Source organism: Salminus brasiliensis, chromosome 3, assembly GCF_030463535.1.
Source record: "Salminus brasiliensis chromosome 3, fSalBra1.hap2, whole genome shotgun sequence".
NCBI lineage: Eukaryota > Metazoa > Chordata > Actinopteri > Characiformes > Bryconidae > Salminus > Salminus brasiliensis.
The window spans coordinates 9,690,355-9,710,304 of NC_132880.1; the positions used below are offsets into that span (position 1 = coordinate 9,690,355).

Below are 19,950 nucleotides of genomic sequence, written 5' to 3' on the forward strand. Positions count from 1 at the left end.
GGCGGGTGAGGCCTCGCCTTCCTCCATATATAAGGCCTCATGTCCTCTGGACACCTTTCACGCCATTTGCTTCATGACAGCTCAGTTTTGTGCTGATACGGCATAAGCGTCTAATTATAATTCCTCAGGGCTAATGACAGTAGCTTACATGCGTCTCTTTAGCACTAGGTTAGCTTTACCTCAGAAGACTTAATGTTGTGATTTTTTTGGTGCCGCTACCTAGACAACTATTGCTATCATCGTGCCTTGCTAGACTGTAGTAATGAATTACTGTATGCCAGACATGTACGAGCTGCCCCATCTGGCTAACGGAGGCTACACAGTGCCGGGTGGAGGTGAGTACTGTATGTACGGTGGCGAGGGCCCTGCTTACGGCCACTGCGAGCCTCAGCCGCTACACCACCACCCTCCATGCATGGAGCAGGCCTGGCCTCCCAGCCATCCTTATCCATGCGCCTACCCAGGGACCAACCCGGTGTTCAAAAGTGAGTTCTGCAGCATGGAGGTGCCACTCAGCCACTACCACCAGCCTGACTACTTCTCCGACAACAGGCCAGACATCAGTCAGATGCAGTGGATACAAGCAACGCATAAGAAAGGTACAGGTGGTATACTGGTGGATAAAAACGGGTTGTAGTAGAGGTCGTTGTTTTAAAATAGAGGGCTGTCGGGTAACCAGTGGACAGTCAAAGGGTAAATTATAGCTACATCGTTTACAATACAGGCTGTTATTAAGCATTAAATAATAACCCAAAAGTTGAAAATCTTGAGGTTCATTTGTGAATGACTGAATGTTGTGTTGTGCATGAGATCCACCAAAGTATGATTGGGTTAGTGTTTGTCCTAAATTTACATTGCTGGTGAGGGTGTTGGGACTGTCGACCACTTTTATAACGTTATTTTGGCTGGCTGACTCGAGGCTTGTTTGCGGTTGTATTATATTGTTCACTGGGTTAAGTTGGGAGCAGCAGTGGATTAGCACAGTTTTTGGTACATGCTCTTAATGGTGTCAAAAGTAATAGAGATTATCTCTATTCGGAACCCATGAACAGGGATGTAATGAATGTTAACAGTCTTTGTGTGTCTGATTTGACCTAATGTATACCTTCATTGTAAGCTGTGTTGTGTAATATTTAAGTCACCAACAGTGTTGTGTTTAGTAGGAAAAGGACACGAATAGTCTGAATCCCTTTTAATCTCTTTAATTTTGCTGGTAATTGGAGCTCTATGGGGACCATAATGTAAGATCACTGCTCTGAAACTCTATTGATGGAATACAATATTATTACAATGATGATAATAATAATAATAATTGTATTCTATGATATTGAATACTATATATATATATATATAAATTCTTTTTTGGGCAGTAGGTGTTTATTAGCTCAGTAAAACATCAATATCAGAATAAATACTAATAACATTCCTACAAAAAGTCGTGTTTTTACATAACTGTGTTCATTACAACAGCTCGCCTCGTAGAACTCTACTATTATTTGTAGTTATCGTACAACGCCTGGTTTGGTAAATCAGTGCTTAATGATGTAAAATCAGGTGAGCTGCTGATGGAATTTAACCAAGCTGTTCTTCAGACTAGCTTACAAGATCTTATGTCCTTTTTTAAAATGGTGCCTTGTGTCAGCAAATAAGAGCATTCAACAAAACTCTGCTTTATAAAGTCTAAACTTCAAGGCTTTATGAAGCCTCTAGCCAAAAGGTTAGCCACAAGCTACTAATACTGTATATGTGGTTAAATATCTACTGTCTATCAGTCTGTCTATCTATCCATCCATCTATTCATTCATCTATCCACTGAAACCTATAGCAAACTGTTAGCACATGGGTGAAAGGCAGTGTTAGGCCTGCTGGAGCCTATGTGAGTATTTTAGGCTGCATGTCGGGTGTAGTGTGTATTGATGTTTTGGGGTTTGCTTGGTATTGTAGAGTGTATTGATTTGCAGGGGTGTAGGCGGTTGGGGCACAGACAGAGGAACAGAAGGCCTGGGCTTACAGGGGTAATGGCCTGCCTCTGACCTCCTGCACTCCTATTGATCACCGCCAGTATCGATCCAGGTTCTGGCGCACGCTTGTAGCTGCATCTCAAAACCACCTGCAGCATGAGCTTTGTGGAGTTAGCGTAGTTCACTATCGTGCTGTTTGGTTGACCTGTGCTCTATGTATTATTTAAAACATGTCAAGCAGCTTTGAAGGTATTGCATTTGCTTAGTTCTCTCACATTATATGTATTCCTAATAAAAGTGCCAAACATATTGGTTTATTGACCATCTTTCTCAAATCTTTCTTCAGTTTTTCTTCTCTTTTACTCTGCCATTCTGCAGCAAACAACATTCTTCTCACTTCTCTCATGACTAGGCGATAGGGCGATGTAATTTAATATTGCCAAAGATTGACACACAACTTGATAGCAATGCTTCAAAAGCGATGAATTAACAGTCCATTTCGGACACTGGAATTTATGCTCAGTGTTGCAGTTTGACATTTGCACGCTATTAGCATGTAAAAAGTATATGTCTCTAACAAAGTTGGCACGTTGTTCACTGAGTAGAAAATATCTAGCATAGACACTGATAATTCCTCATTAGCATCCACTTTGTGTGTGAACATGCCCAAGTTATTGAATACTTTAAATCAGTAACTACTAAGAACTACACATTAATTTTTCTTTAAACCGTATTGATGTTTTTATTTCTGGAATTAACATTCAATATCTTCCTTTTTATCGCTACCATTTGAGATGCAGCTCAACAGTTGGCTGGCACCAGCCCAACACTACGTCACTCTTTTCCATAATGTTCTCAATTAAAATAAACATGTTTTGTCAAAATAACTCATAATAATAAATAATTGTATTCTTTTAAATGTATTTAGTACGATTGCTCCAGCCTTTTCCTTAGTTTGTCCTTCAGTAGCACCTTACAACATAAAATCACTGGTGTAGTACAAAATTGTTAGATTTCTGTATTTTGTTAACAAAACTAACAGTGTTTTTCCTTAGCCTATAAATTACAGCATCAGTTTACTATGAAAACAGCAAGTTTATTATTAGTGATGTTTATCATTTGTGTTTGCTTCTCAGGGTACATACCAAGTTACCTGGACAAGGACGAGCTTTGTGTAGTGTGTGGGGACAAAGCAACAGGATACCATTACCGCTGTATCACCTGTGAGGGCTGCAAGGTGAGCCTCAGTACACAGTGCATTACAGTCAAAAGGTATTACAACTTGATTTGCCCCAATGGTGGCCCTGTATCTCCCCTTTGTACACAAATACAGGCTTTCACAGTTTTACAGTAATATTGTATATTATTTTATTTTAAATGTTGTTTGATTGCATTACTGCCATGTTTTTAATTATAAAAAATATAAGATATTGACATCTCTGCTTTCCACAATGAACATGAAAGTGATACCTGATGGTATAATGGTACATTAGAGCTGCATATGGGCAAAATATTAAAATACTAGTGATTGTATTGCTATGTAATGTATATCTTTGGAATACACTTGCAATATATTAAAAATACATTGGTGAATATAATGTGATATGGTCAAGAAACTTGCCCTGAATATACTGACAAAAATAATTCATTTTCACTTCCTGAAACTGCTGAATGGTCAGGAAGTTTTTCCGGCTTTATTTTTCCGACTTGTTTACAGCTGTAAAACTCTCCTTGTCCCCCCCAAAGGGTTTTTTCCGGCGTACAATCCAGAAGAACCTGAACCCAACATATGCGTGTAAGTACGAGGGAAAATGCATCATCGACAAAGTAACTCGGAACCAGTGTCAGGAATGCCGCTTCAAGAAGTGTATTGCCGTTGGCATGGCAACAGACTGTGAGTGGACAAAACATTAGCATACAACATTTCTTTTCAAATATTTGATTGCACGCCACATTGCCTTAATTACAGTGCCAGTCATTTCAGGTCAGGATTACACCAATCCCTTAAGACCTCCCTTAAAGTTTCTGTCCATTTTAGCCCACTGCTCCATGAATGTCCAAGCAGAACACAGCATGACACTTCCACAATCCGAGATGCATCGGTCCAAATCTGTGTGTGACCAGTTCAAAGGAAAAAGCTTCTGCCACACTTTGACTGACCAGCAAAACCACCAGACCTCAATCTCAGTGCTTAGTCTGGAAGAAAAGGTGAAAAGCTAAAACGGGCAGAAATGAAGTGTAGCTGAAATGTTCATCCAGATAGGCTTAAATGCACAGAGCCTGGTGTAATCCTTAGCTGGCAGGGTTAGCGCTGTTATTAAGGCAAGAGAAAATATAAAGAAAACAAAATTCAAATGTTGTAAAATATGACTAAAATGTACTTTTCTGTAAGCTTCTCCACACCTAACAGCTCTATAGCACACCAAGAGAGGCCATCAGATTTCAAGCCTGGTAATCACTTAGGTTAGAAAGTGCCCAGGTCCAAAACAAAGTGTGATTTGACTAAGGCTGACAGTGATTGATGTGGAGTTAGCATGTGCTTCTTCAGTCTAGCGTCACGCAAAATAATGTTGGGGAGAGAGAGAGACCAAATGTACTCTGTGGGAGCCCTGGCCACGGATGGCACCAGGAAGATCTCCTGAAGACAGGACAATCCATGGTTAGACATTGTCTACAAATTGAGACATTTTGGGACTATTGCTACTCTCCCTAGGAGTCAGTGACCTGTTAAGATCCCTCCAAGAGCACGGCCAATCCTAAAAGAAGCAATAAAGAACTCAGCATGCTGTCCCATCTCAAAGTTTGCCCAAGAACACCTGGATGTTCCACAATGCTTCTGGAAAAATCTTAAATCAGCACATTAGACAAAATTGGAACCTTTTAGCAACAAAATACACAAAGCTATGTTTGGAAAAAGAAAAGAAAAAAAAAACAAAAAAAAACACTGCACCCTTATTCCAAAACTTGTGAGGCATGGAGGGTGGAGGGTGATTCAGGACCTGGACACTCAGAGAGCACTGAGAGAACAACAGATTCTAAAATGCACCAAAACATTTTACAGGAAAAATCTTAATTTGCAGCTACAGGGAATTATTCACAGGTTTTAGCCTGCACTGTACAGTACAGCTGTACAGAATTTCAGGCATTGTTTCGTTGTGTGGCTTTGATTGCCTTCTTTTTGACTCTCTCTTTTTCCCTTTAGTGGTGCTGGATGACAGTAAGCGGTTGGCAAAACGGAAGTTGATAGAGGAGAACCGTGAGCGGCGGCGGCGCGAGGAGCTGCAGAAGACGGTGTGGGACCGGCCTGAGCCCTCGCAGGAGGAATGGGAGCTGATCCGCATCGTTACTGAGGCCCACATGGCCACCAATGCCCAGGGCAACCACTGGAAACAAAAGCGCAAATTCCTGGTGAGACGCCTTCTCCCCGAAGTCAGCGCCACACTCTCGTTTTGCTGTTTTGGGTTTTTGTTTATGTTCTTCATTTTATTTTGTACCCATTTCTTGTTTTGTGTTATTTTTTTCCACCCAACCAATTCTTACTTCCCAGTTCCTCAATCCCAATTCCCTCTTCCCACACAATTCCCAGTCCCATGCCCACTGTGGTTCCCTGTGTTAATATGTCCATGTTTTTGTATCTTGTAGAGTGGGGGAGAGTTAGCTGGACGCTGGAGACTCTGTTGTGTTCCACAAAGGCAGCAGCACTAACTTTAATGGAACATCTTTCACAGTTTTATCCCTCCTTTCCTTCCTCAAACTCTGTTTTTCTCTGTCCAACCAATCCAAACCAAACTACTAAAATGTTTTCTATGTCTGCTTTTCTGTTGTTCTGTTTTGTTCTTTCTCTGTCGCTTTAATTTTGTGTTTGCCCTCATGTTTTCGGTCTCTAACCAATTGCTTTTTCCATGTTTCTTTCAAATCTAGCCGTCCTCTGCAGATTGAATGTCTGTCTCAGGACTCTAACTCTGTCGTGTGTTTCCATGCCAAGTTCATTAAATTCTAATCTGATATTTTTGCTATTATTAAAATTAATGATTTATTTAACAAAATGCTGATTGTGTTTAACAAAAAACTAAATGGACATTTCCGTGGTTAAAGAAGTGATCAGTTATCTTAGTATCCATGAATTCCACCTTCATTTGGTCATCGAGCATCTTTCGAGCAGATTATACCGCTTGTGTCCTCAAACTCCATGGAAACACTACGCAAGCTCATGATCTCACTTTGTTTCTGTCTGCACTGTTTCATCTGTCCTCAGTTTCAACTTGTTTTTTTTAGTTGGCTTGACTCGGGTTCTTCATTGAAACTTCACGATCCCTGTTGATTGCCCAACAGGTCGAGGAAGCAATGCTACTTAATGAAATAACTTGTAATTTATTCTATACTTCTGACCAGAGTGCAGTGGGGGTGAAGGAAACCAAGGTAAGAACCAGTAGACCAAATCCATTGAGTTTTTTTGTTTTACTTTTTTAATTTACCCCAAAAAACGCTCTCTAAAATTGTCAGCTGCTTCCATTCTGTCATTTTTTGGTTAATTTATTTATTTTTATTTATTTTGTGGATAGATTGACATGCTGAATGCTTGAAGCGTCTGTTTGCCGTGTTTGTGTAGCGCTCTGCTCGCTGTATCAGACTGAAGGTGTACACAGGAGAGGAAAGCTTAAGGGATAGCTGTATTCAGCACTTTAAGATCGAAGAAAAACACCCCAAAACAACAAAGAAAACTAAAACTAAGGCAAAAAAACAAAGAAAGCAGTCTGTGGCTGGGTTTTTGCGCTGTACTCAGCACACCTGTCTTCCTTTTCCTCAGTCTGGTCTCTTCCACGCTTCATCTTTCACATCACTTTATTTCTGGTCAGAAGGGCAACAAGTGCTTTTTTTATATATCTATAGGTACATTTAAAAGGGGGAAAAAAATAAACTTGCTATGTCAGAATATCAGTGAATAACCCTAGTCAATGAGACCACCAGCAGAGAGAGATCTAAACCAAAAGGCTTCTCTGCTCCGCTTCCTCGATTCGTTCTATCGTTTAAGTTTCCTTCTTCTCCTCCTTTTCCTCTCAATAACTGGGCACCATGGACTCACTACACTCTGTTTTTGGAATGTGTCTCGCTGTAACTCTGTGGCCTTTCTCATGCTTTTAGAGGGGAATGAGGATTTGCTGTGTCACACCTTCGACTTGGTTAATGTCCACTAGGCCACCAGTCACGCCGTTGCTAAGCACCCCGACCCTCCCTCTTCCTGTCGTTGCAGCCTGAAGACATCGGTCAGGGGCCGATCGTCAATGCGCCGGAGGGGAGTAAGGTGGACATAGAAGCCTTCAGTCAGTTTACAAAAATTATCACCCCCGCCATCACCCGAGTGGTGGACTTCGCCAAAAAGCTGCCCATGTTCTGCGAGGTAAGCCATCCATGACCTCAAGCTGAAGAGATGTTGGGTGAAGCAGCAAGACAGAGATCCAAAGCACACAAGTGAATCAACTAAGGAATGGTTGAAAAAGAAGTGGGTGTTTACTCAGTGTGCACAATAACAGACATGAAGCTGTTTGATTGGACTGTGTTTGTGTATAAGTGTGACTTTATAATAATGATCAGACCACATTTCATCAGTTATCGATACAGAAATCCAGCTAATTCCAAAGGGTTCTCTTTCTAGCCTGCACTCTGAATGTTCACTCAGTGTGCCCTATAAAAAACATCAACTGTACAACCGTTTGTGTGGTATTAGTTTAGTTAGATTGTGGTTGTCCATAATTTTAACTTCGAAACACTTTGTGGACAAAACTATTGGGACACCTGCTTATTTCTTGTTTTTATTTTTTCTAAATCAATTATATATGAAACCACTTACCACTAGATTATAGTCTACGATTCCTGTGAGGATTTCATTGCATTCAGTTACGGGAGCCCTGGGGAGGTCAGGAGGTCAGGATGTTGGATGATCACCACCCCACCTCATCCCAAAAGTATTAAGATGGAACACCATCATTGCAGATTCTAGTTCCACTGCTCCACAGCTCAATGCTGGGGTTTTTATAACCTTTAAGGTTCATGTTCTGGTCCCGAGAGTAATATTCTATTGGCAAGACTTTTCCATAGGGACTAGATAAGCTGTATGTGTGTGTCCACAAACATTTGGACATATAGTGTAGATAACACTCACCTATAAAAGCCTCATGTTGAATTCTAAATTTTGGGTTCTAGCTGCCTTGTGAGGATCAGATCATCCTGCTGAAGGGCTGCTGCATGGAGATCATGTCTCTGCGTGCGGCCGTGCGCTACGACCCGGAGAGTGAAACCCTCACGCTAAACGGGGAGATGGCAGTCACGCGCGGGCAGCTCAAAAACGGTGGCCTGGGTGTGGTCTCAGATGCCATCTTCGACCTAGGCGTGTCCCTCTCCTCCTTTAACCTGGATGACTCGGAGGTGGCACTGCTGCAGGCAGTCATTCTGCTCTCCTCCGGTGAGTGCATTGGCCAACTGAACCCTTACATATGCATTGTCCAAGAGAAAATTAATCATTTCAGTGATAGTTTTATAAAGGTTCAGATATTATGGTCTGTTTTCATATTTCACTGTAAAATAGCTCCACACTGCAGACTCTATACACCTTTAATTTACCTTCTGAGAATGTCCTTGGCAGTAATGTCCGTTAATGGTGACTTGAGGACACTAGATGGCGCTCTGAACACAGTGGTTAAAACAAAGACTGAACTGATTGGCATTAAATGGATTGGGATTAAAATAGCCGATACCTGATTTATTAAAATATGCTTGGATCAGCCTTGATCTCAGTCCCCTGGTACGCTTTTTAGGAGTGTGTCTATTCATTTTTCAGTAGTGTACCAAGTGTATTATTTTTGTCCTGTAGAATGTTAAAGTAAAAAAAGGAGAAGAGTACCACTCAATAGTTTGGACACCCCACAAAATTCAATCTCTTATAGAACTTTTATCATGGTCACGGACCTCAGGTGGCTTGTTATGAGCTCCAGCTTGTTCTCATTGTTCTGAAAAGCCCGGTGATGCAAATTTCAGAGCTGTATAAATACTCTTAGAGAGACAACAGGGAAGAATGGATTCAGTTACATACCAGCAAATTCCGGAAGCTAACATAACCCTGTCTGTCCAATGACAAACACCTGTGGATAGACCTCAAAACGTGCAAGCAGGATAACATAAGAATTTCACAAAACCTTTTGCAAGAAAGAGCAGGTGGAAATCCCACAAACAAACAAACTGAAAGACTCCTAGCTGCTACAAAAAGAGTTTACAAGCTGTGCAAAGAGTGTGTTACCAACAGCTTACCAGCCAGTGCTCAGATTTGAGCTTCAGACTCTTTTTTGTCATTATTTTAAAACTGTTAAAGATGGAAATAAAAAGAGATTCAAGTCAATTTTCAAATCTTTTGAAAATCATATTTTTACTCACTTAGCTTTTCACAAGAACAGATATTCTGACCAGGGGTGTGCGTTTCACTGTACGTTGTGCAGTACAATCAGAATAGGCTGTTTGATGTCAATACGTATTTAATATGAGAGGCCTGTATTGATCGAAACCGCATCCAATACTGTTGGGCATGTTGGATCTGTTCAGTTACGCTGTATTGTTACTTCCCTAGAGTGCAAATCTAGCTGTTGGTTCTCTGTGTTGAATTCTCATGTTGGAATGGAGAATACCAGGCTGTTTCTACAGCAGTATTGTTTTGGCTGCTTAATCTGGATTCTGCAGTGAAAATTAACCGAACTAAATTTAATTAAACAATCTAAAGTGATTTTTTATACATTGTGGTCTTGATGTCAGTTAATAAGCATAATTTATCTATGTTTAAAGGAAAATGCAGCTCCAGCAGTCTACCACACATAATCTTTACAACCAGCCCTATTGCTATGTATGGCCAACCGACAGTGAGGTTGCAGGCAGCAGAGCCTCTCTATTACTTACACCAGGAGTCTGTTTAAGAAGCCTTAGGCCAGCTGTAGCAGATCTTTTTTGCCAGCGATTACCTAGGATTACACAGGCCACTCAAGGGAAATCGCTCAATGACTACAATGGGATTAAACTTCAGCTGTGATAATCGCAATCAATAGTTAAAGACTGTGGTGTCCATCTCTGCCTCGCAGTCAGACCCCAACACTGCTGTTGATTGTTGTCAATATGGACAGATTGTTCCATGTTGCATGGAGAAGAACAATGAATATGAAGCCATTTTCAGAGTATTGATTGAGTATTAATTGCTAGCCTGTATGGGAGGCAAGCCTAGACCCTCTATATGAATAAACACACTTTATCGATTAGTTCTGTCTAGATAAGAGTCATTGATTCATGGTGCTGCTTATACCCTTTCTTATTAATTAAGGAGGTACTTCAGTGAGAAATCCAATTTATTGTTTTCCTCAGTACCCCAAATGCAGTCTGTCAAGGCATGATTGGTTTATGAAGGTTACTTGGTTGGTTTTGTACTAGAGCTACAAGGCTAGTGTAGCTAATCAGTATATATGCTTATTAGCACTAATTAATTTGGTCAATTAGATTTCTGACTGAGTATGAAATACTGTTATCTAAAAAATGATCAACGCAATGATCAGATTTAGGCCTCAAGATGGCTGCTGCCACTGCTGTTTTAGCTACACAATGTAAGCTGTAAGAATTATGAACAAAAACTCCAACACTGACAGAGAATCAATGGGTAACACATTTTTCCACACACAGTAAATTAAAGTAATAGTAATTTCTTTGATGGTAATGTTTTAACACTCAAATATCATTGCTGTGCCTTACGCAACCTGGGTTAACTAACAGCATTTTAATAGTTTGGTCGATAATAGTGAACAAAATTATATTTAACACAATCACAACTCTAGCTTTAATATCACCATCCTTATGTCACTCATTATATGGATCCTGGCGTACAAAAAAAACATCAGGTGTGTCAGCGAGTAGCGATTAGTATAGTAATTAGTTTAAGTATGTATTATAGACAAAAGTGTCAGAATTGAGTATACTCAAATATCCGAACCAGTCGTGTTTTTTTTTTACGTGTGGACACTTGTCTCGTAAACACAATGTGAAACAGAAAGCAAGGAGTCAATGGCGTCTGGAAAAATATTAAGGGCACTGATGACGGCAGTCAAACCAGTAATAACGGCATGCAACAGAACGGCAGTGCTTCAAGACTTTCTTTTATTATGAAACAAATGTTTTGTGTACTACCCTGCCTAATCTGCACTGTTAGGATAAGTATAAATTACATACACACCTTATAGTATTAGTGTGTACTACGCAATTAGGACACACTCCTTTTACCTCCATTTTTGCTGGTTTTCCCTTTCTCTAAATTTTGGAGGTACAAGATTTTTGCATGACAGCAATAACTATGGATCTATTCATACTATTGTTCATTAACAAGCCTGTCCTCCTTCCTCTGGCAGATCGTCCAGGTCTGACAAGTGTGGAGCGGATTGAGCGCTGCCAGGAGGAGTTCCTGCTGGCCTTTGAACATTACATCAACTACCGCAAGCACAAGGTGTCGCACTTCTGGCCCAAGCTGCTGATGAAGGTGACGGACCTGCGCATGATCGGGGCCTGCCACGCCAGTCGCTTCCTGCACATGAAGGTGGAATGCCCCACAGAGCTCTTTCCCCCCCTCTTTCTGGAGGTGTTCGAGGACTGACAAAGCGCCAGGCCGCAGCTGACCAAATGCGTCAGGCAGCAGCCAACCGATCACCAACCAACACACCCAACCCCCCCAACACACACACAACCACCCACCAATGGCGCTTAACCGCACCCCTTGCCCTCTGCGGACTCGTTTAACAAACTCTGTCCTGTCACTACTGAGTGTCAATTCATTCCATAGAATTTTAAAAAGTAGCTCTCGGGCCTAGTTTCTGGACGGACCATTCCTTTTACAATGCGGGTACATGTGAATAGCGTTATGTTTTTGGGTTTTAATTGTTTTTATTCTCTGTCTATCTCTCTCACTCTTTTTTTCTTTCTCTCTGCTTCTCTCTGTTTCTTTCTCCTTTTTGTACATTTTTTGTTTTTCCGTTCTCAGTTACTCTAGGTGGATTTTTGTTGTACAGTTATTTTATGAGTGATTATATCTCCCGATCACTGTCGTTCGATCCGCTTGGTTGTATGATCTATGCATTTGTATCATGCAACATTTCTCATCAAGTAGGAGGGATCTGTGTGGAGCTTAAGCCCAAGCCTACAAAAGGAGCAATGCCTTTGGTAACTGTCTACAGAGTCTTCAAACTCTCAACTCAGATGAAAAAGAAAAGGAAAGGATTCACTACATTTCAGCAGTGTTTTTGCAGAGCAAGACCTACATTCACACACAAGTTTACACACGCACATTCAAGAAGAGAGTTCTCCAGAACTGTTGACGAGCAAGGTAAGAGCTCAGATCGGCCTGTGATAACGTTAAGAGGCGACGTCCATAACCTCTCGCGGATTCTGAAGCGGGTGAAAGGTCAGATGGAAGCGTGTGCAAGCTTCTCCAGCCACTGAAATCACTTTCACTGAGCAATGCCACTGTTTAGGTGCCAAAAAAGTGACAATGCTAGAGCTTGTATTCCACTGAACCCTGGACCGGCCCAATAGACAGGGAGCTGGCATTTGTTTTTGGTTTTTTTTTCGTTCCGTATCCATCCATCCTAAGATCGCCCACCTGTGACTGTCTGTCTGTCCACTCTTCTAGGAACTCCTACGCATTTCACTGTGTCATATTGTGGCGAGATAGACAAAGGTGACGCCTCTGCTCGGACTTTGATGGTGCTATGAGTTTGCCTATTTATACCTCTGTCAGACCTGTCAGTCAACCTCAGAATCAGCCGTTTGGGTGATCCATACACACACCCACACACACACACACACACACACACACACACACACACACACACACACACACACACACATATATATAAATATATCTATCAACACACAAGCATGTACAGCAGGGAGCGGTGGGGTCTTTGGAAAGGCAGGAACGGCCCGCCGCTCCTAACACAAACGTGACCTCGAGGAGATGTCGAGGAGATTGTTCCACTTTCAGTTTGTCTGTTTTTTTGTTGTTGTTTTGTTCTTTTTAGCATTTTGTGGGGTTTTTTTCTTGTGACATCATCCTCTTAACATCATATTGTACTGCGAAACATTGTCACATACCTCTGTCGATGACTGGTCATTTCCATTGATATACAAACAACCACCACCACAACACTTTGCCTCAAGCTCACGTTCTTCTCTGTAAAAGTGATGCCTTTCGTAAGCAATAGACTTGCTCTGGTGGTTCAGCTTATTTAGGACTACAAACACACACAAACACACTCAATAACATGCACACAAAGCACAGCCTCAGACGAAATGCACAGACAATCAGCGTTTGAGAGGAGAGAGAGGGAGAGAGAGAGAGAAAGAGAGAGAGAGAGAGAGAGAGAAAGAAAGAGACATGGGGAGAAAGATAGAAGGACATATAGATAGAAAGGGAGCTACAGCTGCTCTCCTGGCTGACCGCTGTATGCATTAAGGTCAGGTTTTAGTGCAGCCAGGCGCACGCAGCAGGTTGGACTGCAGACCTCCTCTCGCCTCTTGAGGGGTGTGAGTGAAGAGTGAGTGAAGCAGAGAGAGAGAGGGAGAGAGAGGGAAAAGTTTGCCACTTACGAGTTACAGTGAAAAAAGAAAAAAAAAAAAAAAAAAAAAAAAACACAAAAAGGTGTCTTCAACAACAAAAGAAACCCACAACAGTAAAGAATTATTTTACAGTATAAAGGAGGAAGAAGAATAATAAAAAGGTTGTATATTTTCAGACTGCAGATATTTTTTACAGATGTTTGCATATAATGAACATTTTACCATTTTACACACAGTGTACTGAAGCTTGTTTTCAGCAGTTTCTAACAAACAAAAAAAATAAATCACAGGGTCATTCATGAACTCTTTCCAGTGTTACTTCCCGCCATTCCGAAAAAAAGGTCCTTCAAAAAGAGAGACTTACAGTGATTACAATCAGTTTAACAGCCAGAAAACAATTCATACTGGATATTAAGACTCAGAAAAAGAGCCAACCCCACTAAAGAGAAACCTAGGCCTTTCCTCCTTCCTTCAACCGAAGAAAAAAAAAAAAAAAAAAAAAAAAAAAAAGCGATTCACCCTTGAAAACAATCTCAGAGAATGCATTTTTTGTCATTGTTCTTATGTGTCTTATTGTCTAGCCAACAAATGTAATCTGAAAGGTGAAGATCAGGATCTGAAAGTTATAGCAACAGTGAGTCCTTCTTCTGTGGGTCACCGAGCTAACTCTTGAGCTTGACTAGGCAGCCCCGAAGTTGAGATGGATGAAGTTGCGTTGGACTGGACTTCATTTTACCTTAACTTCAGTCCGTCGGCTCACACACCCTTTGACCAGCAGCTTCATTTTCCACCACAACCACGGGCCGGTTACGCCCTCATGCGGACATAAGCGAGAGAGGGCTTTAAGGGTGGTTTGAATGTGAAGCGGTTCTTGAAAGGCTGAGATTTTTTTTTTTAAACCAAATTCTCCATGTTGCACAAGGCTGCTGTGAGACAGTGAAGCCTAGGATTAAATAGGATTAAGTGTTTGGACCGTGCTGCGATTTGGGTACCCTGGAATAGAAGTTGCACTAAAGAACCTAATCCTGGCTCTCAATGACGATTGTGATGATGATTGTACAATAACAGCGAAAGAATCCATGAGAATGAGGAGGGTAATGGTGACAGTGATGGTGATGTTTGTATTTAATATGAACTGGCTCTGAGAATAAAGGTGGTTTTGAGAAATGCCTGGAGGTTGGGCTCCTTTTTTTCTTTTGTATTCCTGAATGTGCAGGATCACCTTTTCAGAACAGATTGATTTGATTCAATATTAAATTATTAAATAGGTCATTTCAAAATATTTCCATCCAGCCGTCTTCTTTTCCACTTCTTCCAGATCAGTCTATCAATTTCTGGATGTGTGCACAGTTTAAACGTTGTAAAGAAAATCATTCAGAGTGGTTTGATGTGAAGTAGTGCACCTGGGGTCTCACTGTCCAAAACCACCAATGAACCAAAGCTCCCCAAAAAATGATTCACTTTGTGCATTTAAGGTGGTAGTAACTTCAGGCTCCTGCAGAGGGTGCTGCACGAGGATGATCAGGCTATAAATACCTGCTGGATGTTTGACGAGATACAGTACAATGAAGGTCTCATTGGATGTGTAGAAAATGGGTCGCAAGCAGATGTTAATGATGAGCAAAAAGGGGCGACTGCATTTGGGCGTGCCAAAGGCCACAGTGTACCAAAGGAAGTAGCTGAATCTGCAGAAGCGTACAGTCATACAGGTCTATCAGCAGTGCCAATAACCTCAGTCTACAGGAAATTCTCACCAGAATTGTGGGTGAAAGACGAAACTGAGAAACAGGGATTTTCATTCACAAGCTGTGAAAAACACCAGCAGTCCCTGTCTCTCAGTCTCGACTTTCAGCAACAATTCTGTCCAGAATCTATGAATCCTGTTACACACCCTGCAGGTATTTATATAACTCCATCTGCAGAAGTCTGAAGTTACTACCACCTTAAACACGCAAGGTGACTCGTTTTTGTCCCGGGAGCTTATTTGAGTCTATATTTAAGAAGGATATTTTGTATGTGGAGTCTTAAGTTTCTGTGGTTTTAGGCCAAACTATTGTCTCTAAGCTTTTGTAAAACTGTTCCAGGCAGCAGGCTGTTTATTTGTAACCAACTGTAATTGAGATGTAGCTTTAAGAGATATGAAATATTAGTGAGGTCTGCATCCCATCACTGGTGCTGTGTTTCTCTAGAGTGGCAGATCATCATCTTAGCAATGTCATAATGGACATTTTATAGAATTTCCCACCAAGGCTACCAGAAAATGCAGTGATCAGCAAAAGCCAGAACTCAGAAATCGTCAGATGAACCATGTACTCACTGGTCCGCCACTACATCTTCAGCTTCTGCTTCCTGCTTCTCTTTGTATGGTAAAATGTCAGCGTCTGTCATCATCCTCACCAAATAAATATCCCAACCTGCTCCAACCTTCAGTCCTCCAGACCGCAACCACAGTTGCTCAGCAGCAGCACCTTGTGGGAAGAAAACTGGGAGGAGGGAGAAATCTAATTTATGGTACATGTAAACATCTAGTTTGGACAGAGTGAGATAGATAAGTGTTTAGGGTAAAGAATATTAATTCATATAATTTACCCATAACTGATCATCACCACCACTGTAAAGATATATGAGTAATTTCTCTCCAATGTTTCTCTACAATGAACCATTTCACATCTCAACAACTCAATTATGCAGAAAATGAGGGAAAATACATTTAAATGCTTCTGAATAAAATGTTTGGTTGAATTTTTTGCAATTGTGTGTCAAGACCAAGGAACACAAATTAAGCATTCACTGCAATCACTCTACACTCTACAACTCATGGTGTAGTACTTATGGACAATTAGCTCCACAGCATCCTCAAGGACTGCTGGATGGCCATGCTTGGACGCCTAATAAATGAACAGTTTGCCGCAGTGCAGACGAATCCTAGTAATCAAGAAGTCTCATTCTCACCTGGTTAGTGTGTGTTATGAAAATCAGATCAGGTCCCGATTTACACATTGGAAAAATAGTGCTTTGGAGTTCCAGGTTATGTCTGATTTGCAGTTGAAGAGTGCGTTGAGGAAATGCTAAACGTTGCCTGACCACAATGCCAAACACTTCTGGACTGATGCGTTAAATTAAGCTGTCCCCGGAGTTCTGTTCTTGGCGCTGTGGCTTAGCTCTTTTGGAGTCATGCTGTATCACATGTTTTTTTGGAAATGATCTTAGACTGCATTCCTGCCTGAGTGACCCACTTCTCTCTGGACAAGGTAGGAGTGGTAATGTAATTGATGTGCTGTTGCCATCTTGTGGTGGGATGTGGTTATAACGTTTATGCAATGCCACCATCTTTAACGATTGAAACCCTAAGCTTAATTTAGAATTTTAATTTTGAGACCCCTATATTTACTATACTATACTATATCTACTATAAATGACTCAGTAACTGCTTTACCTGATTCAGTAACTTCTATGAATGATTCAGTATCTACAATAAACGACCCATTAACTGCTAGTGTATAGTTTAGCACTGCTCAGCATAGTTCCAAGGATTAAGTAAATACTATCACTGTCATATATATATATATATACACATATATATATATATATATATATACACACACACACACACACACACACACACACACACACATACATACATACATACACATACATATATTTATATATGAATGAGAGCGAGAGAGAGAGAATTTACTTACTACTATATATATAACTATGGTGGTTGGTGTGGCGCAACAGATAACACCACTACCTGCCAGTGAGCTGCCACACCATGTGGGAGACTGGGGTTCGATTCCTGGTCTGGGTGGCTATGCTGATTTATTTTTTTTTTTCAATATATAAATGATTCTCTATCTACAATATTTTGATACAGTAACTGCTAAACAGGGACAGTGGTGGCTCAGCAGTTAGAGCACCGGGCTACTGATAACAATAGGGCTGTGGGTTCAATACCCAGGCTCGACAAGCTGCAACTGTTGGGCCCTTGATCAAGGTCCTTTACCCTCTCTGCTCCCCGGGCGCTGGAGTTGGCTGCCCACCGCTCTGGGTGTGTGTGTACTTACTGCGCCTAGTTCACTACTGTGTGTGTGTGTGTGTGTGTGTTCACGACCACAGATGTGTTAAATGCAGAGGACACATTTCGCTGTACAGTGTACAGTGACAAATACTCGCACCTTTACCTTTAAACATGATTCAGCATCTACTATAAACGGTTAAGTGTATGCTGTGAAACTGCTACGTAACTTATGTGGTTTGATGGTGAGGAATTGAGGTAAGGGCCCACATACATTTTCTATGGACACTCAGGTGTGACCTTTCTTTTTTCTTTCTATATTGCTACATCCACCACCTCTACCATCACTTACACTCTTTGTTACACTCTGTCCTAAATTAAGTAATGAAGTGCTCACCACACACCCTCTGGATCCGTCCCTGGTGGGTCTTCTGCAGCCCTGAGAGTTGTGGATCACATTTAACTCATTTGCTGCTGCTGCTGCTGGTCGTCTGCACCTACGTTTGGATACAATTGGATACAGTTTGTGTTCTTTCTTAAACCTGGTCTTATTTTTAAGGCACTGACATCCTACCAAGAAGCTGAACCAGCCCCAACTCAATTTCTCTCTTAAACACTAAACTTTATTTTAAAACCATGTTAGTTCAAGTAGTCATTACTAAACATTGCCCACTATTTTACATCATTTAAAAGACCAATTGTTTTCCCCCAGAAATTTCTATCAAAACATAATAGGCAAGACTAACTGGCAAGTGGATAAATGACAAATAAGTGGTTATTAAAAATGGCATTTTTGAAATTCTACATTTAAAACTCAAAGTAAGTGTAAAAAACTATAACATGTGATACGCATTTGTATTTGCAAGACTTTCTAGGCTAACAAACACATCAGATATGTCTGTAGTCGTCACTACGCTAAATATTTTATGTTAAAACTAATATTTTAAGTAGGAACTGGGCTGAAATACTGAGTTTTAATAAATGGAGAAAGGGGAGGACAATCTTACCTTTATTAAACCTGAATGATTAAAATTAAAGCAGAATGATGAAATATTTTTACGGGGGAGAATCGAACCAGTGTTACTGGGTTTTATGGGACTGAGGGACTCCAGAAAATGCTGCCGTTTAAAAACAATATTTACACATGATCAAAAAAAGGAAAATTTTAATTATGTAAATTATGTAAATTTATAATATTAATATTATTAACATTATTTATATATATATATATATAATATTAATTTTAAAAAATACATTAACATTTGGTCTTTCCTCAACAAGGACAGGGCAAAATAAAAGAATATTTGTCAATAAAAGACTAGCTTTAAATATTTATTTTATTTTATTTTAAAAATAGAATTGCGTGATAAAGACATGTCAAGTTGCTATGTATTGTTATGAATTAGTTATATTTAGTTATTTACTAATTGATCATATTGACCATGTGTCTTATGGAATCACACAGCTCTGCCTGTCATTGGTCAAACTGCGGTGCGACTTCACCACCTGATCTGAATCGCTTCCCTGTGTGTAAACAGGCGCTGCGCGTCATTTATTCATTACCATTATGAACTCATTAGCCAACGACACGACCCGACTTTCCTTCCTATATATGCATCATTTACATGATTCACGCCCACTTCATGCAAATATTTCGGTAGTGAGTAAATAAAAAGAAAAAGGATCAGGAGCCAGTGGCCTCCAGCCTGACTTTGAAGATGAGCGGCCAGCGCACAGCACCCCCTGCTGGTCAGAGCTCACAACCAATGGTGTTAAAAATAGAGGTAACAGCAACACAGTAAAAATTAAAATAAAAAAGAATATTCTACACTAGTGTTTCTATTGGTATTATCATTATTTTCTAGTATAAATTATTGCTATTGTATTGTAGTTATTAATTATAGCTTTTAATTACTTAGCACAAATCAAAAACTCAAATTCACACACACTCCAACTAGATATGAATGCGAGAGGTGGAGGGTCTCTAAAGCACTATCCGATTCTCAGTGGAGCACAGAAATGAGTTGGTGGGCTGCGTTAGAAAATCATTTAGGCTCCAGAAAAGTTTGTCCCATTCCAAGTGAAGGAGGTTTCTGTCTTACCTGGTTGCAGGAGCATCGAAACGTGTGGGTCCGGATGTTCAGCACAACCTGCACTACCTAAATTGCTATACATAAAAATCCCCTATGCCGCCTTCTTTTTTCTTTGTAGTTTTTATTTTATTATATTTTTAGTTTGCTAATTTCTTTTTTTATTTCAATTTAAAACATTTTTTTCTTATTTTTTAATTCATTTATTATCTTTATTATATTATTTATTATCTATTATCTTGTTTTTCACAAA

The 19,950-nt window shown here is 40.4% G+C and overlaps 1 protein-coding gene across 8 annotated transcripts in view; it reads left to right on the forward strand.

Annotated features, from left to right (window-relative positions):
* The window catches only part of thrb (thyroid hormone receptor beta), a 140,677-nt gene extending 125,921 nt beyond the window's left edge, over positions 1-14,756 (forward strand). For 5 of the 8 annotated variants that reach the window (XM_072675394.1, XM_072675398.1, XM_072675395.1 and 2 more), the window contains 7 exons: positions 3,098-3,198; positions 3,708-3,855; positions 5,164-5,369; positions 6,294-6,380; positions 7,213-7,359; positions 8,163-8,421; positions 11,387-14,756. In XM_072675394.1, coding sequence (XP_072531495.1) covers positions 3,098-3,198; positions 3,708-3,855; positions 5,164-5,369; positions 6,294-6,380; positions 7,213-7,359; positions 8,163-8,421; positions 11,387-11,628 — 1,190 coding nt within the window. In that variant the 3' untranslated portion in view covers positions 11,629-14,756. Of the gene's footprint in view, positions 1-215; positions 600-3,097; positions 3,199-3,707; positions 3,856-5,163; positions 5,370-6,293; positions 6,381-7,212; positions 7,360-8,162; positions 8,422-11,386 lie in introns of those variants that run through there. The other 3 variants (XM_072675402.1, XM_072675401.1, XM_072675400.1) reach the window with 3 other exon arrangements.
* The last annotated feature ends 5,194 nt before the right edge of the window (positions 14,757-19,950 follow it).